Source organism: Cucumis sativus, chromosome 6 (assembly GCF_000004075.3).
Source record: "Cucumis sativus cultivar 9930 chromosome 6, Cucumber_9930_V3, whole genome shotgun sequence".
NCBI classification, from domain to species: domain Eukaryota; kingdom Viridiplantae; phylum Streptophyta; class Magnoliopsida; order Cucurbitales; family Cucurbitaceae; genus Cucumis; species Cucumis sativus.
Window position 1 is genome coordinate 3,778,922 of NC_026660.2, and position 27,965 is coordinate 3,806,886.

At 32.0% G+C, this 27,965-nt stretch overlaps 3 protein-coding genes across 4 annotated transcripts; 1 reads left to right on the forward strand and 2 right to left on the reverse strand.

The window, feature by feature from the left end:
- Window positions 1–2,187: 2,187 nt before the first annotated feature.
- LOC101209929 (glycosyltransferase BC10) lies at window positions 2,188–7,701 on the reverse strand. Its single transcript, XM_004140946.3, has 2 exons — window positions 6,295–7,701; window positions 2,188–2,567 (listed from the first exon to the last, which is right to left on the reverse strand). Exon 1 carries the CDS (start codon window positions 7,388–7,390, stop codon window positions 6,323–6,325), a length of 1,068 nt encoding a protein of 355 aa, XP_004140994.2. The 5' UTR covers window positions 7,391–7,701; the 3' UTR covers window positions 2,188–2,567; window positions 6,295–6,322.
- Window positions 7,702–11,023: 3,322 nt separating this feature from the next.
- Window positions 11,024–12,394, forward strand: LOC101211414 (uncharacterized protein At3g28850). Its single transcript, XM_004140867.3, has one exon. It carries the CDS (start codon window positions 11,170–11,172, stop codon window positions 12,184–12,186), a length of 1,017 nt encoding a protein of 338 aa, XP_004140915.3. The 5' UTR covers window positions 11,024–11,169; the 3' UTR covers window positions 12,187–12,394.
- A 2,591-nt stretch (window positions 12,395–14,985) lies between these two features.
- On the reverse strand, window positions 14,986–23,802 carry LOC101211662 (uncharacterized protein At2g39795, mitochondrial). Of its 2 annotated transcripts, XR_969695.2 has the most exons (5): window positions 23,589–23,802; window positions 23,125–23,465; window positions 21,889–22,163; window positions 21,620–21,699; window positions 14,986–15,272 (listed from the first exon to the last, which is right to left on the reverse strand). XR_969695.2 is itself a non-coding variant. In XM_004140868.3 (3 exons), the coding sequence occupies exons 1-3, from the start codon at window positions 23,757–23,759 to the stop codon at window positions 21,983–21,985; spliced, it is 693 nt and encodes a 230-aa protein (XP_004140916.1). In that variant the 5' UTR covers window positions 23,760–23,802; the 3' UTR covers window positions 21,527–21,982. The 2 variants fall into 2 exon arrangements, 1 of the variants encoding a protein (XP_004140916.1); XM_004140868.3 differs by lacking the exon at window positions 14,986–15,272 and having other exon boundaries at window positions 21,527–22,163.
- Window positions 23,803–27,965: the final 4,163 nt, after the last annotated feature.

The following is a 27,965-nucleotide window of genomic DNA, read 5'->3' on the forward strand; positions in this document are numbered from 1 at the left end:
AATTGGATAATTATTTGATACATAAAACCAAATTACCAAATTACCAAATACCATAATTGTATAATTCCAATGAGAAAATTCCAAAATAGTATGTTTGATAAGAGACATGTTCCCATGATCTTCAACCATTAACAATTTGCATAAGTCAAATATTCTCTAAAGAAAAAGAGAGAAAGAAATCTTATTTTGAATTAGGAAGAAAAGAAGAAGAAAAGTCATTGAAAATCATTGTATTGAAGGAAGGTAGCAAATAGCTTTTATCATTGGTTTTTTGTTGTTTTAAAGGTTGGGTGTAAGTTTACTGTCTTCTTCTTTTGTATTGAAGATTCTCATAATTCTAAGACTTCAAATATTTTTCAACAACCATTGATGCATAGGGAAATTTTATCTCAGAGTCTTCATTCAAATTTCTTATTTTGTTAATGGATTTCATGGTCCCAATGGGGAAAATCATTATATCAAACTTTGGTCCCCTACTAACTCTTGGATAAAAAAAAAATAAATACAAATACATGCCTACAAAAATATTTGTGTTAGAATATTTGTCGTATGAATAATATAATGTCGTATTCTATTGTTGTTTGTATGCATGCATGGTCGTTGCATTGGTGTGCGTGATGTAAGATTGTTCGTCATTGGAGAATGTTAGTTAACTCATGCTTACTTCATATGGGAAGATCACTAAAGTTCCTTATAACGCTCTTTTCTTTTTCTTGGTCGATATAGAACTGTTTTTTGTTTGTTGCCGCACGTCACTTTGTTTGACGTCTTTAAGTAGAATAGTTTACTTGAAGAAATAAGAAAGTTTGTCTAATCGAATATAACTCAATTTGTATACAAATCTCTTATAAACTACAAGGTTTATGATTCAAGTTCATCCGTACATGGTTTGATTTTCTTTAGGCCTCTTAATTGTATAAGCTGCTTTGGTGATGGGCTTTTATTTTCCAAATTTGTCATTTATATTTCTCGTAAACAATCGCTTTCAAATATACCAAAATATATATGTATAAAATCATAGTAAAATTGTAAATTTTATTAAGGATAGATATTGAAAGTCATTGAAAGTGTTTATTATAAATAAAATTTAAATTTTTTTTGTTATATTTTATAAATATTTTCGATAATTTTTCAAATATAATTTTTAACAATAATGATAAAAAGTAGATAAAGGAAAAAAATAACTTTTAGAAAATCATCAACAAACTTCTAATTTAGGAATTTTACTAGAAGTGAAATAAATAATTTGAAAACACAACCTCACATATTGAGCAACTGTTAATGTTAAGAAACAAATTAATATTTTGATATAAATAGATTATTACACTCACATTAATTTTTTTTTTTTTCTTTTAAGACTCGATATAATAATTTAATCATGAAAATATAGATATCGATGTGAATGTTGAAATCTTAACATCGATGTATTTCATTTAAAAGAGAAATTACGAATATATGACCGTTTTTGGAGAATAAACTTTGTGATGTATTTACAATAGGACTTCTTTGATTAAATTTAGGGCTAATTAAGAATTAATATGTGGATCTAAAACAAAAATGTGAATTGTTTTCAATCTTGATGAATTACAATGGTGATTTAGGCAGATGTGGTTGGTTAAGTGATTGATGGCCCAATTGAGAATAAAATTGTAAATTGGATTGGAATAGTGAAAGAGTTATAGGAGCCCAAGTTTGAACCCAATTCAATTCAAGCACGTATTCAAAACCAAACCTCTCACCCCAAATCAAACCTATCACGAACCAACTATCATAGATTTCAAACCTATCACGAACCAACTATCATAGATTGACCTAATAGTAAAAGAAAAGATTTAGGATAAAAACTAAGGAGTCATAGATTCGATCCAACGTTTGAATTTCAAAAACTTGGAAAATTTTGGAAGGAAATTTTTAAACGAAGTTAGAAAAAGAAAATTTTTGTTTGAAGTTAGAAAAAGAAACATAACCAGAGATATTGATGTGGAAGAATACATTTTCAATATCATAAAAGTTATTTAAATTAAATAATTAAGATTTTAGTTTGAAGTTAAATGAAATCTTATTATTAGTATTTATGATCATATTAGAATTAAAATAGAGCATTCGTTATTTATTTATTTTGTGAATATTCATAAGAGATATTAAACCTGATATAGATATTCAAATATGTTTCTATCAATCTTTGCGAACATTAATAAACCTTTATTCATTCATTCACTTGAGGCTGAACTTTCTTGAATTTCTCTGGATTGAATGTTTCATTCAAGATGAAACCAAACCAACTAAGAATGGAACTTTTCATATATAAAAGCCAAAGCCAGTGATTCTTCACACTGCTTTGCTTCAACTTCACATACATCAAACCCTCTCTCTCCCACTCCATTTACATTTTGAACCAACAAAAAAAGATAATGCAAAAATATGTACATTTTATCACCTGGAAAGCTATGGACTATACAGAAAAAACACACACTTCAATCTATAGAAATTGTTAGAACCTCACTCACTTTCGGGTGGGGTCGTGGTATTCTTTCCATTCTTCACAACTTTTCAGAATTCAAAACGCCCTGCCCATCAAAACCCACTGATCAGTATCAGGAGAATGAAGAGTTTAAATTTTACATAAACAAGAAAATTTCTAGTACTAAGAGTTCTATACTTTCTTTCTTCATGCTAAAGATTTATCTTAATAAATGTGTAAACCCCAAACTAATGTATTTAGGCTCCACACTAATTATGCAAACGTTGTAAACAAAAAAAAATTGACTGTAGCAATCAACAATTTCCCCTTCATAAATTACCAAACGTGTTCTAAGTCATTTAAAACCAATTTTTGAGATATAAAAATTGCAAAAACCGAACATTAAACTGGTTTTGAATAATTAAAGGTAGTTTTCAGAGTTATTTTGAATACAAGAGAAGTGCTTTGAACCATTCTAAAATCATTGTCATGCATGAAACTACAAATTGAACGAACTGTGATACTGAATACCATCTAAATGTTCTGTAAAAATCAAAAGACTAAATGTATGATAATCCTTTAATTATATAGAAATCTCTGAAACACCATCCAATAGCAGCAAACAGCAGTGAACGATGAATCAATCATAGCAGAAAATGGGGTTGAACCAAGCGGCATTCTTTAAGTTCAACAAGGGAGGGTAGGGAGATTCGAATTGGTCAAGGGCAGATACTTGCAACCAATTGAGCTAGGCTGAAATTGTTGAGAATGTACTATTACTAAAGAAAGCCTAGCCAAAGACTCCGACCACCGTGACAGAAGGGAGGACGAGTTAGCAGCAATCTCCATTATCATAACAACCTAGGTCTATTTTGAGGCGAACCAGTATCCAGCAAATCAAGAAATCCATCTCAACATTCTATTGTCGAAATCTAAAAAGACCCAAATGCTTGCTATAACGATCGAATGAGAGTTACTCTTAGGGACTTTAAGCTTACAAGGAAGAGAAAGAATGAAGGGTGAAGAAAGAATGTACAAAGGCACTAGAATCCACATGCAATAGTCACAAAAAGAGAAGCTCAATGCAATAAGGCGAGCAAAACTAAAAAAGATGCAAAGATATGCCATCAGATAGAGGGTATTCCCAACTGAAAATTGTGGGAGAAAAGAATTGTTGTCAGAAAGCAAAATCGATTTAATAGACCCAGCTTTGATATTAGAAGTCAAGAAACAAAGTACAGGAAATCCATGCAAATTCAGAGAACTTACTCAAATGAAGCGTGCAGTTCATTCCTTAGAAAGAACTTAGTTGAATTATTGAACACAGAATACAGAGAGAAATTTCTCATGGGCTGAATGTGACGTATAGCCACGAAAGCATGCCACCTAGCAAGGTCAGACCTTCCTCAGTCCTCAAGTCTCCCCCCCCCCCCAAAAAAAAAAAAACAAAACCTCGTCCTAGATGATAAAGCTCTAAATATCTTTAACAAATAGGGGGCGGACCACAAAAGGATAAAGCTTTAGAAAAATAATAAGAAGAAATCTTTTATAATAATAACAAAGGACAGGATATAAAATCATTAAATCCTATATTCTGTCCATTGTTATGAAGCCACATCATGCATTCCATACATTGATTTCAACCACTGGTTTTTAGATAGAGAACTCTTGACGTCTCTTATTTAATCTCATGATTACTTGAGTTTCATTTCCATCACCGGCCTTAGAGAACAATCTAATCTAATAGTTTAACTTAAACTACAATTCTGCTGTAATCATTCAATTAAAGTAGGGTGGTCTTCTACAATATCGTAATTGTAAAGGAAACAATAGCAGATTGTGCAGCTGAATTTTCACTAAGGCAGTGAAAAATATCCTTCCAAGTTACAAACTAATTAGTCTAAGAAAACTTAGAGGCTATTAGTGGCCTTGAGTTGGTCATTGTGGTCTATCGGATAATAGTAGGTAAAAACTATTTTAGTCTTGTTTACAAATGATATGAGATGAGAGATGATGGTTTCAAACTGTTTTGGCAGTTAAGCATAAGTTATAACAATTGAAAACTTTAACTATCAAGTGGGCTATAATAGCCACTTCAACCGAGTAGTAAGTAGACCCAGAACTTGAGATAGAAAAAAAGATAAAGAAATGCTATAAAAAAAAAGGTAGAAATCCAGTAGTGGGAGAGTCACATGGGAATGGAAAGAAAAGGCAATGGTCACATGAGCCATGGAGAAAACCAAGAAAACACTAAGCATTAGCAGCTCCCCAAAAAATCACCACATTAAGCAGAAGCAGAAGCAGGTAGAACACTTAATAATTAATATTCCTCGAAAGATTCAAAAAGGAAACGAAGACCAATGACTATGAGAAAGACCACTTGGGGGCCATGGCCTACTCATTATTAATAACATACCATACCATGCGCATGCAGTGCAATCCCATAGGCCATAGACGCGGTTTATGGGGTTTTGTGAGGTTTAGAAAACGACAAAATGCTTCTCACATCCTATTCCTCTCCCACTCCAACCTACTCCACCCAACTCAATTACTCTTTCCTTTTCTATTTTTTATTTGTATTCGTTGATAGATGTCTGGTTAGCCATCCTACATCAACATCTACCAATCATCTACTATTTTTACCAATGTTTTTATTTTATTTTTAGACTAAGGGAACAAAGAAAAGCAACAGCACCAACTACTTTTTCACCTCCTCGTCACAGATGAGAGGGAAATTATAATAAAGAAAAATATCTTTTCAAAACAAACAACTATAAGAACCTATCAAAGTTACAATAACATGAGCACTACTGTTTTTAGTTCAATAATATGTGACATTCACATTGAAGATATACATCTTAATCAATAAAACTATACTCAGATTAGTTTGACCTCACCATAGTTGATAGGATCTTAAACTTTAAGAAAAAGATCACCCTAGTTCGAAGTTTGAACCAACAATTGACTCTTCCCTCACTTATAACAACTAAAGGACAGTTTGGAACAAAGATTATCTAGGACTATGATAATTAACTTTTGCTACACTAAAAACTATTTAAAAGTCTTTAATTAACTCTGTAAACACTATTTTAAAACTCCTAATTAATTATTATTTGACATTCACACTTTTTTCATACCGTGTGTTATAGTATTTATTATTTTCTTATCAAACTAAAATAGTTTATACACCAAACATACTATTATAACCTAAACTAAAATAATCTAGATAACAAACACAAACTAACCTAAGATTATAATAGCTAATTGTTTGCCTCAACCACCCCTACAAATTTTAGGAAATGAAATAAAGTAACATATAAGAGAATGAATTTTTGAGAAGATGCCCTTGCTTAATTGGTCAAGCATTGTCCTTTTCTTCCCCATCTGAAGATTTAGAAAAATCAAATGGTTTCACATTCACACTTTTTCTTTAAAAAATAATTTTCATCCTTCTACGCCCTTATACCATTCTAATCCCCATTTATACTTCTTAATCTTCAAATATTTTAATCAATTCAAGTTTATCACAAACCTGAAAAGAATCTAATTAAACCTAAACAGCTACCTAATCAACAGACTATTATATTATCAGAATAATCAAACCATTTAGAGCTTTTAAACTTGATTTTTTAATATCAAACCAGATTGCCCAATGAAACATACCAAAAAAAAAAATCAAGGAAATCTTTATCGATTTTATATCTTAAGAAACCAAATCAACAATTTTTTTTAATAACTTTGATTTGAACCTTAAACAAAATTTAATCAAATGCTGACATAGGAAATAGTAAAATAATAAATAATGCAATTGTGAAGAAATAGACAATACTTACCAGTAAGAGAAACGAGTCGACTGTCACTTCAGTCCCGAAAAATGACGTCATCGGCGATTTGCATCAACGGTGTCAAGGATTCCGGTGAGAATTTCCTGGCGAAGAAGTAAGAGTAGCTCGAATTCGACATCCTCAACATGTGTATGAGGTCCGGTGAGACCTCCTCAGGCGAGTACAAGTGCGGATGTCCATCCCAACATCCTGTCCAATTAACCCTAGTTAGTGTATAGTGACTGCAGCCTTCCGGATCCTCCATGGACAACAATGTGGGAAAGTAATGTTCCTCCGGGTAACACGGTTCCTCGCCCAAGCACGGCAGTTCAAACTTCTTCCATAGCGTTCTCTCTTTCACCACCAGCACAGCATGGTTGCGAGTCAAAATGAAGAACTGCGATCCGACTCTGAATTGTTCAAACGACACTTCAGGGAGCATCGCGGTGGGTCCCCTAGCAGCGTATCGCTCGTACAGATTCGGCTCATCAGAGAGAATTTCGATATAGCTTTTGTAACTAGACTTCGAAGAGAAGGATCTAAGGGATGTGATTGAGTTTTTAAACAAGAAACTATACATAAAATCAAACGAGTGGATAGGAATACAATGTTGAGAAACTAGGGCAAAGTAAAGGTTCAGTGGGTCATCGATGACGGCGCGAGCAAGAAGCCTACGAGCAGCAGAAATGAGAGTGGGCGAAGCACGGAGAGTCTTCCTAGCGGGAACGAATCGGCCGTCGAAAACACCACCGGGAGGGGTTAATTGGACGGTAGGATCAGCGTGGATGTAGATATTGTAACGCAATTCATGGCCGAGGAAAAAACGTTCCCACAAAGGGGCGAAGGAGAGGTCGGAATTAGTAAGAAAGAGAAAAGCAATCTTGGGTTTAGGGTTTGAAGAGATGCCTAATCGGGAAATGGAAGAAACAGCACCGGCAGTGGCGGCGGCATGGGAGTTCTGCAACTGTAGAGTGGCGGTATGGAAGAGAGCAAGGTCCTGAAGATCGGCAAAGAAGGAGAATTGGGATTGGTTGAAAGGTAAAATGAAGAGAAGGCTAAAGGAAAGAAGAAGAGCAAATGGAAGAAGAAATGGGGAAGAAACCATGGCATGGAAGAAGGAAATTCCAAGAACAAAAACAGAGAGAAACAGAGGGATTTGGGATTTGGGGTTTGGATTTGTTGAGAGTGGATGAAATGGATTGATGGTTTATTTGTCACATGGGTGTGTGTTGTTTTGGGAAGGAGGAGGAGAAGAAAAAGGGAAAAGGAAGAAGATAAAGAAGATAAAGATGAAGAAGATGGGTTTTGTTTTGGATTATGGGTTGAGAGAAAAAAGAATGGATCACATTAGATTAGATTAGAGTATCACTAGAGAAAGTGACGCAAAAATGGAGACTTTGTTTGTTTGGGAGTGGTGTGGAGTGGAGTGAAAGTGGGTATCAATTTTGTTCCTCACTCTTCTACCCCTTCTCATAATTGGACCATCACTTTTCTTTTCCTTCTTTTTCTTTTAGTAAAATTTGTGTTACCTCAAAAATGTTAACTATTTTTAAAACAATTGTCTTTTAAAGAAGTTCATGTGGGTGTTGTAAATATGAGGTATAACCCCAAACACCATGTCATTCTAAATATTTGTGACTCTACACATAATCTAAAATTTGTGGATTGGCTTAGGTAGAAGACTTTTTTGGATCCAATCCAATTCTTACATGTGATGCTTGAAAGTAATATATAACATTGGGTGTATTTGGTGTCAAATTAATCTCTTAAAAAATAAATAACAAATATATAAGTAGACTATATTCGTTTAATACTTTAGTATTACTTGAGTGTGTATCAATCACTTAAATATATGTCGATACATCAACAACATATTTGTTGATTGTTCCAATGTAAATAGAACACTACTCCATTTACTTAAAATCAAACAATTTCAAGAATTACAATTTAAGTATCATTCAACAAAATTGTGTATTTGATTCACGACTAAGTTAAATTCAACAAAATCATACTTTTTTACTACGTAAACAGAAATATAGTACAACAAAACTATACAAGAAAAAAAAAGTAAACATAACTCATGGGACTACAAAAATGAAGGTGGGGTTCCTAAAGACAGAGTGCAATGGAGTTTTTTGTTGGTGAAGGGAGGCATAATGGATGGAAGGCAAAAAGGTGTTTTTTTTTCTTTCCTATTTATCACTTATATAGATGATGAAATTGTTTTTATTATGTTTGTTTAGTTTTTTTTATATATATAAAAAAAAAAAAAGACTAGGAATATATATATGAAATTATAAGTGCGTTTGAGTATTGAACGATAACATCAAATCATTCATTCATACACTTATGATGGATCTATTTATCACTTACACTTTACTACATTTTAAGTTTCTTTTCAATCACAATGAATGGCGTGGATTCGAGCGGTAGACCTCTTGATTAGTGGCAGAGCCATACAACCATGTAATTAAAAAACTAATAAGAATATCTATAAATTAACTAATTTAATACTTATTACAATTATCTTCTAGGAGTACTCGTGTTTTGAAATTGATCCAATTTTTTTTAATAAAAAATATAATTATGAGGCTGACAACGATATTCTTGTAAACATGCATTAGGAACTTGATCTTGAATGTTATTAATATACTAAGTAAAACAGGTCTTACACCCCAAGATCTGCAAATAGTTCTCTAAATTGATTTTTTATTTAAAATCTATATGAATGTTTTCTTGTTTAAAACAATTACTCATCCTTACTTTTCTTTTAAAGCATTATTTTTTTCATATTGATATAGAGTTAACGTTCTAGAGGTTTAGCGTGTGCCTCCAAAGTGCTACACTACACCGCCCTAAGAATTGCAAAAAATTCTAGCTCCAACGTGGCTCTTCGCTATTGCTCTTAGTAACAAATCTCAATTTAAGTTATGCTCATTTTGACTAGTGATAGTTCACTAAAAAAAGGACCATAAATATTTAAGAATTTATATAAATAAAAGTCAGGATAATAATTTAAGTGTCATATGCAGTAAGTTTGACATCATACTAGTACGAGAATCTCTTACGCTAGTTAATCCCAATAAGATACAAAGGAAACTAGAAGGGATCCGTGAACCAAATGTCATAAACACCTAACAACATTACCTAGAAGAGATCACGAATCACAACAAATACAACACCCGTGTATAGAACGTACGTAAATAACATAACCTCAAATATAAAAATTGTAACATTTTTTTTTTTTTTTGTTAGTATTGTTGCAATACAATCTAATATCTCTAAACATAACCTTTTAAATTAAAAGGATGAAGATTTGACCTAAAACAAACAATAAAGTCACTTTTAAGATTATAAAAATTGATAATTAGTTTAAAATATTATCCAATGGTATTATGTGTTACTCCAAAGCATATCCAAGAAAAAAGGTGACAAACAATAATGTCACTTTTAAGATTATGAAACTTGAATTTATATTTTAATTAAATTATAAAATTATATTAAATACATATATAAAAATTATATTAAATACATATATAAAAATATAAGATATTAGGTTATAAATTCAATTCAATTTTTATAAATATAATATGTTTTATGTAATGTATTTTAGTTTATATAATATTATAAACTAATAATTATATAAATATTTTAGGTTAAATTAAAATTTTGGTTCCTATCATATTAATTTAAAATATAGAATTTAGTGAATATGGTTTAAAATTAAAATTTAGTTCCTTTGGTTTGATCAAATCATAGAAAATAGTCATGTTATAAGAACTATTTATATATAAAGATTTTTTAAACGGTAAGAACGATATATGATGAGGTTTTTCTTACTTTCCCCAAACGATAGGGACTAAATTTACATTTTAACCCATTTTTAAACATAAATTATGTTTATAAATAAATCAATTATAGCTTATTGTCAATGGATAAATAAGACTAATTATTAACCATTTTTTAAAAAAACTATAATCTAATTTGCGAATCTGTCTCCGTAAAAATATAAAATATAATTATGTTTTCATCGAATTCCTTGTTTTCAGACTTTCTAGCAAACCGGTCCTGAGATATTAAAAAATATATTTTAACCCAATAAAATATACTAAACTCTAGTTGATTAAAATGAAACTGAGAGAATTCCCCGTAGCAAATGAAAAGGATTTAGTATCATTTTAGGGTAGTTTTAAAAAGGGAAAAATATCATTTTAGTTCTAGAGTTTTTCATCATTAGGTGTGTTTGGTCTCGAGTAGAGTTTATTAGCTCTCTCAACACAATCATTCGGTTGAGTACAAACAAAAATATGACCAGACTTAAAAATTGTCCACATGAATCGCTTTTAATTTTTTTTAAAATTTTACGAAATCATAATTTAACTCAAAATTATAATATGAAAAGTTTCTTTTTTTAAAAAAATAAAGAAAAAAGAATAATAAATTAGGCAGTAAAATGAAAGAAGAAGAAAAATAATTGGTGACAGAAATCATCAAATTTCTCCAAATTATGACCGTTATTCAAAGAATTCCGGCGTCCACATTATCTCTTCCAATGAACGCATCACAAACCACACATATTTCCACGTGTCATTTTCTGCAGCAACTTGATCATATCAATTGACTAACGTTTCAGAATTCATCACACGTGGTACTCTTTCATGAGCCATCTCTACGAGATTATCATGTAACCGAATACACATGATTACAGTTTCCCTCTCAACGTTCTTGAAAAATCGCTGAAAAGAACTTTTACTAGCCGTTTGAACTCCATTCTTAACCTTTTCATTCTCTCTCTCTCCCACTGAATTCATCGCCAACTTCTGAAGAAAATCTAACAATCTCCAGCTTTGAATATCCCATCTTCATCCAAATCAGACACAAAAAATGAATGGGGTCGGAGGAAAATTCATGAAGAAGCTCAAATCGATCAAGCCTGCCATAGCTTATCTGAACCAAGATCGAATTCTTCAGGCCATTGCTCCAGATGGGTACTGCGATTTCTTCACTAGAAACGAGAATTTCAAACCCAATATTCCGATTCAGAAGACGATCAAGAAGATCGCTTCGAATTTGGGAAAGAAAAACGGAGATGGGTTTGAAGATGGAGAAACAGAGGAGACTGGTTTCGATGAAAAAGAGAACATTGAGCCGTTTGTTGAATATAGAAATAAGGATTCTTTGTGTTCAAGTAGTGGGAATTGTTTAGCGGGATCAAAAAGAGAAACCCCTTTGTCGGAAATTGACATCTCGTCTTTCCGGCCACCGGATATGAACTCCGGCAGCCTCTTTGACCCTAATTTACTTGAGGTTTTTCAACAAGCTGTGATGGAATATATGAAAATTAGGGAAGAAGAGATCGAATGTAGCATCAAGTTTGAAGAAGAAGAAGAAGAAGAAGAAGAAAAGAGGAATCCTCTGTTTTGCTTTGAAGAAAAATGCCCACCAGGGGGATCGGACTCTGTTATTCTTTACTCAACAACTCTAAGAGGAATAAGGAAGACATTTGAGGATTGCAACAGCATAAGATTTCTGTTAGAAACATTCAAAGTGAAATTCCACGAGCGAGATGTATCGATGCACACGGAGTTCAAAGAAGAGCTATGGAGAGTTTTGGAAACAAACAGAGCTTTACCTCCAAAGCTGTTCATAAGAGGAAAGTACATTGGTGGAGCAGAGGAAGTTTTGGGGCTGCATGAACAGGGGAAGCTACGGGCTTTGTTCGAAGGTATTCCGATTGATCAATTCTCCGGGATCCCATGCGAAGGGTGCGGCGGAGTTCGATTCGTGCTTTGCTACAAATGCAATGGGAGTCGAAAAGTCGTTGATGATGAGAGCGATGAACAAAGGAAGTGCTCAGAATGTAATGAAAATGGATTGATAATCTGTCCTTATTGCTGCTGAAGAAGAACACGGAATTTTGTTGTTTGATTCTTTGATTATGTAAATTGGGTTTTGATTCTTTTATACAGAATGTTCTTCACAAGTTCAACAACATTTTTTAGGGTTTTTTTCACTTTGCTGGATTTAGATATGTAATTAATCTAATATTCTTTGGTTAGATTTGATTGAACCCTTCATTAATAAATAAAACTCTGGATTTTTATGACATTACCAATTTTATTGTTGAAGTTGGATTTAACATAATTGACATATTCTCTTATCTATGCTTTTTAAACAAGTTAAATTTAAAATATTTATTACATTTATTAGTCAAGTTTTGTTGGGTTTTTCTTATTTTTAAAGTTTCATCAACTTTAACTCTAGTTTGTGTTTGTATTTGTTTTCTTTCCTAAAAAGATTACAAAAATAGTGATGATGATATCTACATGTTGATAGAGAAAAAAAAAAGAAAAAAGAATACAATGAAACTTAACCAATTGAATTATGTCTCCAAGTGGAAGATTCAAATATTTGTATGAAGTGATTAACCTTACCACATGGTAAATTATGATTGGACATCTTAGGACACAAAGATATGTGATGCTCATAATGTGATTTGTCTAGTGAACTTCAAATTCTCATTTTTATTTCTTTAAAATATTTTTATTTCAATTATTTAAATTTAGTTTATGAAATTTCAATCAATCTTAAATTTAGTTTCTCAAATTTATTTTTTTTTATCAAAATTAGTAAAGAAAAAGATTAATAGATAACAAAAAGATATGAAAAACGATAATAAACTAGTTGTCGCCAGTACTCGAAACTATATGTCCTAAAAAAGAGTTAATTTTAAAACCTAAAAAGAAAAAGTTGCTACCAATCTTTAGGGTGTGATTGAACACCAAAATAAAGTGAATAAATTTTAAACAAAATAACAAATGATATGCAAAAAAAAAAAAAAGAAAAGCTAAAGTTGAATTTGAGAGTTATTTGTGTATAAGAAAAATGTTAGCACTTGATACCGCCCGTTTTTAAACGATGACCAAATTTAATATTTTGAATTGAAATCATTACTTAAATAAAGTTTATTTAAAGGAAAATAAGATTTTTTTTTTATATATTCATTACTTTCTTGCTATCACTCCAACATTCCAACCTTTTAAGCAATGATCTCATAAGTAAAATAAACTTCATCAATTATACCGTATTAACAAAAATTATTACAATTTCTCAAAATCTTTCGTAGACTAGTTTTTTAATAAAGAACATTTTTTTATAAAAAAAACATTGATTAATTTCACACTTTCTTGGATCAAAATTTGAACTCTCAAACATATTAATTCATCGCCTTAAAAATCTAAAAATAACGGACTCTTGTACATTTCTAAATTCCATTGTAGCATTTCTTTCAACGAAAACGATGAGTTATGAAAAAAAACATTAAAAAAACATATAGCTTTAAAGCAAAAATTTCTAAATGATTTAGAAAAAATTAAGAAGATTTCAAAATTATTTGTGATTTAAGATAAAATATTTTTTTAAATCTTGAAAAATCTTAAATAAAAGTCAAATAGAAAATAACAAACAAAATCAAATACGTCACACAAGAAATTAAGCAAATAACATAGAATTTTACTTTTTTTAAAAAAAATATTGAAGATCAATCTCGAACTTCCAAAGAGCCGGTCTCGTCATCTAAGAATTTAGAAATAACAAACTTTAATATATTTCTAAATTCGTAGAAAAAAGAAAAATGATGTAAAGTAAGAAATAAAATTAATTAGCTATAATGCAAAACAATATCTCAAAATAAATACAAAGTAAAATTGAAAGAAAACATAGATACATATATTTAAGCACATATACAAATTTAAGAACGTAGAAATCCGATGAGAATAAAAAGTATTATTTACCGAAATAAAATGCGGTAGAATCTTAACTTAAAAAATGAAGGAAAATAAAGTAAAAGAATGAAGGAAATAAAATTGAAAAAAATGAAAAGAAAAAGAATAGTAAAAAGATAATAAGGAAAGAAAAAAGAAAGATAATTAATAAGTAAATAAATTTTTGTAAAAGGTAAACTTTTTATAATAATATAAAATCTTATAAGAATCATTTTTAAAAAAATATTTTATAAATAAAAGAAATATCTATTTTTTTTTAAGAGAAAAGTCATTTTACACAAAATCACATGATATCTCATCTCATATTGAATTTTTCTAATTTGTGGTATTTAGATGGAGAGAAAAAATTATTTAGAAAGAATCTTACGAAATGGTAAGTTTTCATTTATTCTTTATTTTGTAAAAATTTTAAAATTTTATTCCAGTGATCAACATCTCATGCAATAGTGATTTCTCTCCGATCTCAATCCTTAATTTTTTTTTTTTTGCCACCTTTTAGAAAAGTAGAGAAAAATAGTATTAAAAAATCTTATTGTTTTCTTTAATTATTTGCTCTTTTTTACTTATCATTATTTTTTTCAAACCTTTACCATTATCTTCTTTTAGGAAAGCGACATAATTATTTTATTTTGCTTGTTTTAAAAAATAATTTAACTTAAATCAAAGTCATTTTGAAATCCTTCTTAAAATTTCTTTTAATTATTTTTAAAATTTTCATTTAAAGTTAAATTTTTTTTAGGTTTATTCAAAGTTCAAAATTAAACTATATTTCATAAATTGTTTATTCAAAGACTAAGACTAGACTATGATATATTTAAAGAGGTTGTAATGATTCGTGATCCTCTAAAGAATCTTTTTTTCTCGATACATTGTAATCAATTAAATGAATTTAACTTGTATTGAAATAAGACATTAAAAAAAATCTTATTTTTCTATATGAATTTTGTTAAAAAGTTTGTTTGAACCATTGGATTATTTGATTATTTTCTTTCTCGTATTCGATATTTACATCTAATCTCATCCTTAGATATACCTTGTCCTGCTCTCGCGTCTGAGGTATTTGCCCAATTGATTCCTAATGAAGACTCGTAGGAGGATGTATCTCAGCGGTCGAAACAGTTTCAACTAGAGTCAATAAAAGTTTGGTCAAAGAAATTTTCTCCACATCCAAAGCCTTGTTAGCTGGAATTCGTCAACAATAACCTGGAAGAGTTAAAAGGTTTACAACAAAGCTTAATGCCAAAGCATAGAGCAGAGTTTTAAAAAGCATAGGTTAGGTGATGTCTTATACACAACCTTAATACATCAACATTGCAAAATTTGTCACATTTTTAGGACCCTATATTGGAGCATTCAACTTGTTTGACTTGACTCCTACTATAGAAGAATAACATACACTTATTAGTCTGATTGAAAGTTTGACTCTACAACGATCACTATCAAAGTTTATGGATGGCATTCATGCATATGAGATAAAGAAACAAATGAAAATAAAAGAAGGTAGAAATTATATTCCCATCAATTATCTCATCAATCTTGTGTGTGGTTGTCTATCAGGGAAGAGGGGTTTGTTGTCTATCGTTGCGTCATGTATCTACGAAACAATTATTTTTCCCAAAATTAAAGGGTATGCAGAAGAAGTGATTAAGATTTTTGTTGGAATAGAATGAGGCGTAAACCCCGTTATCCCAATCATGGCAGACTTTCATATTGCTCAATCATTGTCAAATCCAAGGCAAAGGAAAATTCTTCAAATGTGCATCTATACTTTTTATTTGGATTTCTAATCATCTAAGGTATCTTAATAATGTTGGTTATCCTCTAAAATTCAGTAGTCTATGGAATAATACAAGAAACACTAATAGAGAATTCAATAGTGCATACTAGGATCCAAATGTTCCAAAATTTGATTTCAATGTTCCAAAAAGCTCATTGGATGCCTACAAGTCCTTTGACATACCATTGTGAAAAATTGACTTTTATCCCACTAGAGCCATTGGGGGATCGCCTAGTCTCCTCTTTTGGTACTAATCATGGTTAAAACAGTTCACGTCAGTTGTATGTGGGCTAGAGAATTAAAAATTCTCATATGAATCTGACTTAGCAAATAAAAAAATTTATGAAGCAATTGAGAGATGAAAATTCGTAAAGAAAAATCAAGAGTTTGCGACATTGTGAAAGTACTACAAAATAGTATGATAATTGGAGAGCATCTAAAGATGAGATTGAAGTTAGTACTATGTCAGAATCCTTAGTTCCAAGCATTGTATTAAAGAAAAATCATGATAATAAAGAAAAAAATTTGAAGCAATTAAGAGAAATGAATTGTGTTTTGGCAATAGAGAATGACAAGTTGAGAGAAGAAGTCAAGTGATGGTTTAGTAAGTTGTTAGTGCTAAAAGAGATTTGGACGAGACGAAACGAAAGCAATCAGAACTGGAAAAAAATAACGATTCTATAAACACTAAGGCAAGTCAAATGAGAAAAAAAAAAAGATTATTAAGGAACATTGTGACTTCCATGAAGAGACAGCTAAAAATGTATGCATTACATATTTAAAACAAGAAATAGAAAGATTGAATGGAATTGCTATAGAATTCCAAAATACACTACATGAACAAGCCACAACATCTCAAAAGAACGGTGTGGTGATCGAGGATTTACAACAATCAGTTAAAAAATACAAGTCCCAGCTTATGGGAGCAGAAAGCAAAACAAAACTTTCAATAAGCAATCAATAGTTTGGAATGTCAATTGTTGATATGTCACAATCAATAAATGTCACAATAGATGACTACGGTCGATTAAAAGAAAAATATCAATAAATGTCTATATATTTCATAATATGGAGGCATGAGTACAATATAATAAGACGCAAGTATGATGGTGCTAGAGGTCAGACGGAACAATGAGTTGAGAAATTAAGACAAATGACAAGGATGACAAAACAATTCTCAATGAAAACTATGACTCTCCGACAAGGCATTATACCCACACACGACACCAACAAAGAATTGTCTCGTTTTCTAGAAATCATAAACAATACCTTGAACATCATGGATGCTACCATTATGTATTAGAGTCGTGTATTTTGCATGTGCTTTTCATTTTAAAGGTAAACTAAGTCTGGTCTCTGTCATTTTACATACATTAAATCCTATTTGAAATAAAAGTATTCTACTATCCCTCTTCTTTCTTATTTTCTCTTTTGCTGATTGAATCATTATTCTTTTTTTAAAACATGATAGATCAAAACTTGCAAAATAGCTTAAGGTTCACCTTCTCATCATCCATATTGGACAAGAAGAAAAACTAGAATAATGGATGAACAAACCAATGATCAAGTTCAAGCAATTTTTCAAGATATTGAAGATTGAAAGGTCAATTGGCAAAGGTCCTAGAACTGCTCACTGCTATAAGAGGAAAAAGTGTTAACAAATAATTTTTTTCTATGGGGTCATCATCCTTCTTGTCTCTGAAGCAGGATCAGTGATCCTTCCATTCTTCACTCTAAATTTGATCCTCACCACAATGGTTACAATGTTTGAGAAATTAGTCGAGACACTTCCAACCATTCTATCATAATATGAGGCCTGAAAAGTATTTATGAGCATGACATTCTTTGTTGATCAGGGGAGGTTGCCCTTGTGCAGCTAACTTTCTCCATCGTTGTGCATACTCCTTAAAAGTTTCAACATTCTTTTTTTCCATTCTCTGAAGATCCAGATGATTAAGTGTAATATCAATGTTGTACTTATGTTATTTCAAGAATGAATCGATGAAATCCTTCCATTTATGCACTTACAAACCATCCAATTGCTTGTACCAGCGAGAAACCAAACCAACTAAGCTGTCTTGGAAACCATGAACAAAAAATTTATCATCATGAGCGTAAGCTGACATTTTTCGACAATACATAACTAGATGACTTTTGGGGCACATAGTTCCATTGTATTTCTCAAAATCTAGAATCTTGAATTTGGGAGGGATCACCATATTTGATATCAAACATAGTTGTGTTGCGTCAACACCCTCATACATGTCTACACCTTCAACCGCGTGCAATCTTTCTTCTAGAAACTCTAATTTCTTCTACTACCCCGATCTTCTGAAACTTTCTTATCACTTCCTATAATTGGAGTAGATATGGAATCACTCATGTGGGTTGCCTACTATGAGGTCGAGTTAGCATTTTGCGTGAGAAAGGATGTAGGATATGTCCTATCTGCCATACGTGGACTAGACGACCTTTGAAGAGTAAAACACGAAGGGTATGCAAACATGTCCTCTAGTAGCTGGTTCAGATCAACTTCCACTTGTGATAAGACCCCACAGCACTCTTTCTTCATTTAAAAGTGAACAGTTATAGGACCTTTGTCAATTGATCTTTCAATCCTTCGACGTCTTGACAAACTGCTTAAACCTGATCATTGGTTTATTCATCCTATTTTAGCCTTTCTTATTGTCTAATAAAGATGTTGAAGAGGTGAACCTCAAGCTATTTTGCAAGTTTTGATCTTTTATCTTTTAAAAAGAGAATAATGATTCAATCACCCAGAGAGAAGATAAGAAAGAAGAGGAAGAAGTAGAATATTTTTATTTAAAAAAGGATTAAATGAATGTAAAATGACAGAGACCAGACTTAATTTACTTTTAAAGTGAAAGTACAATGCAAAATACATGACTCCAACACCTAATAGTAGCATCCAAGACACCTAAACTATTGCCCTATAGATCCTAAAAAACGAGACAAATATCTATTGTTGTAGAGTGTAGGTATAATGCATGTCTAAGTGTCATAGCTTGCACTAAGAATTGATTTGTCATGCTCTCCATTTGTCATAATTTATCAACTTATTGTTCCATCTAACCTCTAGCACCATCATACTTGTGTCTCATTATGTCGTACTCGTCCCTCCATGTCATGAATTCTAACATTTCTTGATATTTTTCTTCTAATTGAGCGTAGTCATCTGTTGTGACCTCCATTGTCTTATGACATATTAGCAACTGACCTTCGAAATTGTTGACTGACTTCTTGAAGAAATTTGTTTTTGCTTTCCACTTCCATAAGTTGGGAGTTGCATTCTTTAGCTAATTGTTGTAAACTCTCAACTACCACAACGATCTTTTGAGATGTGATTTGTTCATGTAGTGCGTTTTGGAATTTTATAGTAATCTCATTCAATCTATCTATTTCCTATTTCAAATCTGTAATGCATACTTTATAGCTATTGTCTCTTCATGAAAGTCAACAATATTCCTCAATAATCTCTTATTCTTTTTTCTCATTTAGATTACCTTGGTGTTCAAAGAATCATTATTCTTCTCTAGCTTTGATTGTTTTCGTTTTGCTTCGTCTAAATCTCTTTTAGCACTAACCACTTGTTAGACCAATCTCTTGACTTATTCTCCAAGCTTCTTGTTTTCTATTAACAAAACACAATTTATTTCTCTTAACCGCTTCAAATCTCTTTTTCTATTGTCATGATTTTTTTTCGATAGTATGTTTGGAACTAAGGATTCTAACATAGCATTAACTTTAACCTCTAACATAGTACTAACTTTAACCTCTAACATAGTACTAACTTTAACCTCTAACATAGTACTAACTTTAACCTCTAGATGCTCTCCAATTATCATACTCTTCCGTAGTACTCTCAAAATGTCAAACCCTTCATTTTCTATATGAATTTCGATGTCTCAATTGCTTCATGAATTTTGTTATTTTCCAAATCTAACTCATGAGAAAGTCTCAATTCTCTAGCCTACATACAACTGTGGTGAATTGTTTTGACCACAATTGACGTAGTATCAAAAGATGCGAGTAAGCAATGCTCCTAATTGACTCAATAGTGAGATAAAAGTCAATTTCCCACAATGATATGTCAAGGGAATTGTAGGCACCCAAACTACTTCCACTGTCGTTTAAAAGGATGAAAAACTACATCCAAACTCCAAATTTTGGAATATTTGGATCCTAATGCCATAATTGAATCCTCTAATAGTATTTCTTACCTTATTCCACAAAATTTTATCTGAGAATATCAAAAATTATTAGAATACTATAAATCCAAATAAAAAGCATAGGAGTACACCTGAATAATTTTCCTTTGCCTTGAATTCGACAATGAATTAATGATCTGAAAGTCTCTGCCATGATTAGGGTAACAAGCTTTACTCCTTGATCTATTCCAAGGATGAGAAACAAACTCTTCTTCCATATTGACGAAGTAAATGATGGGAATACAATTCCTCCATTCTGTTGTCTTCATTTGTTTTTTATCTCAGATGCATGAATGTCACCCATAAACTTTGATAGCGACCGTTGTAGAGTCAAATTTTCGATCATAAATATAACGCTTATTTCCTATGTGTAGGCTAATAAGTGCATGATATTCTTCTATAGTAGAAGTTAAGTCAAACATGTTCAAAATGTGACAAAGTCCACAATGTCGATGTATTAACGGTTGAAAAGAAAAGGAAAAAATGAGAACATAATAATAGTAAAAAATAATACGGGAAAAAGGAAGAAAGGAAAAAAAAGAAAATGATAAATAAATAAGTAAATAAAATTGCTGCCGCCCACCCTAAATAATAATAACAACAACGGTAATATTTATAAAATTTTCTTTATCCGTCGTCCTTTCTCTCTACTTTTAGAGAAGATAATAAAGGTCAAGGGTCAAGACTAAAAAAGATAGAAAAAAGACAATAAAGCTCAAGGGTCAAGACGAAAAAGATAATAACACAAAATAAAAAATACAATCATTTTCCTTCTGCCTCTTTCTTACTCTCTGTGATTTTTAGGGAGAAGAAAAATGCTAAAGGTTTTTTAAAAAAAGAATGATGATAAGTAAAAAAAAAACAAATAGTAAGAAAAAACAATAAGATTTTCCTTACTTAAAACAAAGAATAAAATAAATAAAGATTGAAATTCCAAAGGAAATAGTTGTATGAGGTGTGAATCTTGGAAATAAATCCCCACCAAATGCAACATCCAACTAAGCTTTTCTTCATAGTAGAATTAGATTCCTTAGAAAAAACAATAAAACGAGTAAATAAAACTCCTTTCTCAAATGACCAAAGGTCACGATGGAGAGTACCCCAAATTAGAAAAGAAGAAATTGAATGAGATATTATGTGATTTTATGTAAAATAAATTTATTTTCTTATTTTTTTTCTAAAATAATAGATATGCTCGTTAAGATTTTATTTTCATTTTATATTATTACAAAACTTTTAGCTTTTAAAAAATTTTAAATCTTAGCTATTATTACTATTATTATTTTTTAAAAAATAAAATAAATATGTAGGATAAAAATAGGTGGCTAATACATTTACAATTAGAATGACCATATAGAGATTAAAATTAAATAAACTTCAAAGTATTAAGAACGGATGTTGAATGTCAGCATCAACAAATGTCCACATTCATTTATAAATAAGTAAATGCAGGTCAAAACTATTCACTTCCTTAGAAAATTTGATTGATCAAGAGAAAATAATGCTAAAAGTTTCAAAAGCAACTCAAGAAAAGGAAACCTTACAGGTTGGATTGCTTGTGTGTCCACGAGACAAATCCCATTTGACATGGATGGTGTGAGTTAGTCAAATGCTCGACAAGCCGCTGCATTAGCGGCACATAAACCATGGGTCATAAGAGAAATAAAGTTTCAAACAAAGCAACGTTGGTTGCTCAAATTCAACGTTAATCTAATCACATTTGAAAAACAACACCATGGCTTATCAAGAAGGGATATATCATCACGTAAAGGGCTTACAAAATTGTATAACTAAAGTGAAATGGACCATTTACCTGATACACCACCTATAACCAATTTTGAAGATGGAACCCTGAATTCCACAAAATCAAAGCATCCAGACTAACAGTTTTTCTATCCAGTTAACTATCAATCCTTTTTACCATTCTTGGGCTCGTAGATGAATGTGCCAACTGATCTGAACCACCGCAAAAGATTTCGATGTTCTTTCACATAAAGCCATGCTTGAAGAAATGGAAAGAGGGACTCATTCACACCTCGCTCTTCTATATAATTGTGAAACATATCTCGCATTTTCTCATCCAGATCTCTGTCATCCAAGGAAAAGTTTAAGTGTAAGTTTTCTTATGGCGTGTTTTGCCATCTCCAGTAATTTGGCATAGATCATCAGTATATGAACATCTAAGGCCGAAAACATCGCAATCCCACTTGGGTTCATAGAAACGAACATATACACAGTGAAAAGAAAAACTACTATCATGATCCTTAGATACCATATCTAAACCAATTAAGATGAACAGCCAAACAGGTTTCTACGAGCAAAACCTTTTAACCAGAGATGGCTTTCACAAAAAGAAAATAAAAAGGATTATAGAACAACACCATACAACCAAACCAAAAGGTACTAATAACTTATTAAAATCTGCAAATTTGCACTATGCTATGATGCTAGGTACTAGGATGCAAGCATCTCAAGTGAGTGACTAGCATGATATGAGGGATTAAATCAACTGCAAGAGAAGAAATTAAATCAGTTGTGGGAGTGAAAAACAAAGTCTAATTTTGTAGCCAAAGAATCAGTGGGTGCAGCCTGCAAGTGAAGGAACAAAATAGGTAGCTGCAAATGAAGATTCAAACACTGGAGACTAAAATGATAAGCATTTAGGCAATAAACAATAATTACTTAAGAAAAATTAACTGAATACTTATAACCTATGAACCGAACTCACATCCAGAAATCAGAATATTTCATTACCAATTGGGTTGTGTTGTTCCTGTTCAGTTCAAGTTACAAGTTATTTGGCAGTAAATTGTACTCGGCAACAGAACTTGAACTCCATAACCTTCAATTAAATCTTAATTCATACCTTTCTCCTTTGATTACTTTATCTGATTCTGTTTTTGTTAGTTTAGTTGATAACATTAAAAATTAAGACAGGATCTAAAGTACAAGCATTTCTTTAATTGATGAACCACCACCAAAAACTACAACATGAGACAACAAACTTCAATATAATTGAGGCTGAATAATTAAAAGACATTGAACTTACTCGAATGTAGGACCATTATAGCTGGACGGAACAACGAGAAACCCCGACCCCGAAGATTCGGCTTTCGGTCTCATCGAAACGGAATGAATACCTAAGGCATCAGGATACAACCCACAAAGAAAATGCAAATTATCCTTCTGCTCCAGCTTCGATACAGTCACATGCAGAAACAACTGGTTAATTTCATCATCGTCGTCGCCTCCACCACCTCCCCGAACAATATTAGCCAATCGCATAACCGAAATGTTAATCTCTTCTTTCCCGTAGTTCTTAGTAAGCACCGGTCCATTGCCGTCTAATGCGCCTACTATGATAGAAAAGGAAGAAGGAGGGCTCACTTTCTGCAATAAAAATCAAGTAGCTAAGTAAGAGAAAGAAAAGAAAAAAACTACATTCCCGTAGCTTAAAACCCTAATTCTAGGGTTTAATGATTGAAAAGAGAGAACAGAGCATGGAAATCATACTGGAGGAGCCGCCATTCTGGTGATCTCGAGATAGTGTTCTTTGAGGGAGCGGAGGAGGAAGGAGTTGACGGCGGAGGATGCGGAGGTGGAATGGCGGCAAGTGAACATGAGAGACGGCCGAGTGCCACTCCGGAGGGCCACCGCAGAGGCGGCCATCATTTTCTTCAACATTTTCCTCCGATTTTGCGGTAAGGGCAATTTCTCTACGACTTCAGTTTTAAAGGCAGAATTTTCCGGTTCGAAACCGGTTTAGAAAAGACAACTTGGTCAGGTCAATAAATAATTGGACCGGCCGCCAGAAAAGAGAGAAATATAAATCCGTATTTGGAAGGCAGTTAACTCTATAAATATATAAGAAACAGATCAAATATTTATAGTCTCTTATCACCAAATGGAAAGGACGTTATTTTTCAAATATTATATGTTTGTCTTTATTTTTCATCCTATTCTGCTCTTTCTTTCTATAATTTTTTTTTCGTCTTTTTCAATTTTTTTTGTTATTTGGTTCAACATTTTTTTTTCAAACTTTTACTTTTTTTCAAGGGCCGATAAATTCAAACGATAAAATTTAAATCACCTCAAAAATTGTTCGGACGAAGGTGAAAACCGTACAGCAAAGACCAGACGGTGGATGGTGACGAAATTCCAAAATCTCTCTCTCTCTCATTTTTCGGTAGGGGTGTCTATCTTTCATTTTCGAGTTATTTGAAAATAAGTTTACCATCTGAAACATAAGTTTTAAAGGGAAAATACAAACGTTGTTCGGGATGCGTCAGGAATTTTCACACCAAGCCCGACGGAATTAGGCATGGGGTCGGGAGAAGTTAAATATATTAAAAAAAATTATGAACTTTTTCCGATGCAATACATAACGATGTTGGGAGAAATTTAATTTATTAAAAAAAGTTTAAACTTTTCTTGACATCGATATGCATGGCCGTCGAGAGAAGTTTATAATATTAAAAAACTTTTTTCGACGCCATTATGCATGGCATCGAGAAAAGTTTAATTATTTTTTAATAAATTACTTTATACTGACGTCGCCTTATGTCGCGTTGGAATTGTCAACTTTTTTCGACAGAGCTTCTATGGCATCGAGAGAAGCTTTTTCTCCCGACGTCCGTATTGTGCGTCAGAAAATACATATTTTCTTATAGTGTATGAATTCAACATAGTGAACGAGAAAAGTTAGCCCTCGACCAAGAGAAGTCACGATCGTATGGAAGAGGTCTCTTTCAAAAGAGGACGCATAACCTGTTTTCAATATCTCTCTCTTTCATTCTATGTTTACAAAGTAGGGAAGGGGGAATAGGTCCCATTATTGCAACAAACTCACTCTTACGTACGTCGGTAGACTAGCTCTCATTTGTCATGTTAGGGTCTTTAGGTTAGATGATTAGTTTGGATAGGTCTCTGACTAGCGATCTACTTGGATCCAACTTCAGGAGAGTTATATTCTTTAAGTCTTCAGAGTTTATGAACTTTTCGATCTTAAGAGCTTTAGAGTTTCAATCCTCCGAATTTGATCAGAGATTCAAAGTTTCAATCTTCATAACTTGAGTTCTTTATAGATTTAAAATTTAAGGAAAATTTAATCTTTCAAATCTACAATTTTCATAAAGCAATGATATCAAAGATCAATAAGAACTTTAACATTTCAAAAGTGCTTCACCACTTTGTCTTTAATTTTTGGGAATGGAATATCTCTATTTATAAAAAAAAAAAAAATTATGGACATTAGGTGGGCTTGGGCCCAATTGATGACACCTTATGGAAATGCAAGGAAAACGTATATCAATTGATGCACTTAAATGACTGAATCTCTTAACATTGGTGTTCCATGGATCATGTGCCAAAAGAATGGAGTTCCATAACCTATTATTAATACATGTCATGCATACTATTGACATGACTTTACTCCTAACAATCCTAATAGCCTAAAAATATTTACTAAAAATTGGGTGGAATGGTTCAAGAAATGGGGTGACGAAGACCCTCATAAAATTGCAGATGATGTAGCATAGATTTTTTTCAATCGGGTGGCGTATTCAACAATTATTATATGTACCGCAGAGCACCAACTTTGGAAAAACATCGGGTGGTCCATTCATCACTACGTCTTATGATTACAATGTACCACTTGACGAATACAAAACTTTAATCAACCTAAATAGGGGCATCTCAAACAACTTCATGAATCCATCAAATTGGGAGAAGATTTTCACAAATGGCACCCACTCATACCAAGATTATTATGGTAACTTTATCACTTTAACAAAGTTCTCCAGCCCATCAACAGGAAAAAAGGCTTTTCTTTTTAAGCAACAAAAATGGTATTAACGATGCAACCATAGGTTTACAGGCCGATGGAAAATATTTTGTGATTGGCTTGGTCTATGACCATTCTTGATGGTTGTGATAAAGAGGTTTACAATATTGCAATCTCAAACATTTATGTTCGTGAAGGAGTAGAGTGAAGAAAAATATGAAACTCTCTTGGACTTGGGCTCTGGAGTCCATGAGAGACACTATAAGGAATGGGTAAATTTAAGGCAAGTGTGCTTTTGAAACAAAAAATGAACTATTGTTGATGTTAGTGACTTATGGTATGTGATAAAGATTGAATGCAATGCAATATCTTCTCTTCAAAACATGACTCAAGTGAACACAATAGGTCATTTGCTTCATGAGTTTGTAAATAGAAAGCATATTAGATCATAATGGAGGAGCAACGGCAAGATTTTTGTGTTTGAGAAACATATTCTTCTAAACTCGAGAAAGAATGTAATAACCCTTTTGAATGTCACACCTAGACTGACTAATTACATTGCATTTTATGACAGTCCCAACAGAAATTGAGGGAGGTTCATTCATTTAATTGGAGATGGAAATGTCATAATTGACTTATCATCGAATTTGTGGTCTTACAAGGTTGGACAAGTTGAAGAAATTAAGAAACTTTACGGCCCGGTGTTCTCTCATATGATAAAATGGAGAGCATTAAATAAAATTCTATTGGAAGACAAGTGGCATAATACAAAACCAGCTTTAAGACACCTTAAGGTACTGACCCAGTAACATTGGACATGCAAGGAACGGAAAAGGGCCAAGCTTGGATAAATAGGGTAAGAGTAGGTCGATATTGGCCATCTTTTATTGGTAGCAATGATAGTTGCAGTGAAAATTGTGACTACAAAGGTGCATACAATCCTAACAAATGCGTTAAAATTTTTGGAAACCCTTCTCAAAGATGGTATCATGTTTTGTGGTCATTTCTTTCAAAGGGCATAAACACGTTGATTTTTTTAAAGAAATCGAAGGGAATCCTCAACAAGTATCAATTCAAACCATCACTATAGAAGCTATTTATGGAAACGCTAATGAAGGAAGCATCTTAGAGTTGTCTTGTCAAGGAGGACATATAATCTCTTAAATTAAATTTGCTATCTACGGGAATCGAGAGAAAAAGTGTGGTTCCTTTAAGAAAGGCTCATGGGACGTGACAAAAGGAAAACTTTTTGTGGAAGAGACTTGCATAGTTATGAAAAGTTGTACAATTAATGTATCTACCATGGCATTTGGAGTAAGCAATGTTAATAACTTATCATATTCAAGCGGTTTATACTCAATTGTGTGTGTGTATATATATACATAATGTATCTAAGAATTTAAAATTAAGATTTAGCTTGGTAAATCAGGTATATGTAAAGGGTTTTTCAATATAATTAATAAGACTATGGTATCAATTGTGAATTCTTTATTTTTTAGTGTTTGAGACTTGCGTTTGCATTATTTTTTGTTTTTGTTTCCTCAACCATTAAATTTTGTTTTTCCCTCTCATTGTTGGCCTCTTCCACTTCCATTTCTATGCATGTGTCACCATACCAATCCACCCATAATATAGACCAATACAACCAAAGATACATTTCTATTTCAATCTCTCATTGCCATCACCATTCAATCTCTCTCTTTCTTCCTCTTAGAACTTTGCATTTCATTTCCAACATTATGGTCACATATAACTTAACCATCTTACCTACTTTTAGTGAATACTGCGGCAACGTAAATTGAATATGCGTTTATGGCCTCTCTCTCTCCCATTTCAAGCATTTAATGGTAAGTAGGAATCTTTCATCTCACTATCTGTAGTAAAGGCTTTTGTTGGTTTGAAATGACAATGGCTCGAGTAGGTCCAAGTTAAGTAGTTGTTCTTCAAAATAAGTGATTATAATATGCACTTGGAAGTAGTGATATCTTTTACTAGACACAAGAATGGAAATGACTGAATTGAAAATAACATAATTAAAATGATCAAGGGATCAACTTCAAGTATATTTTTCAATCCATTTTATGTTATCAAAGTGCACCAACGGAATT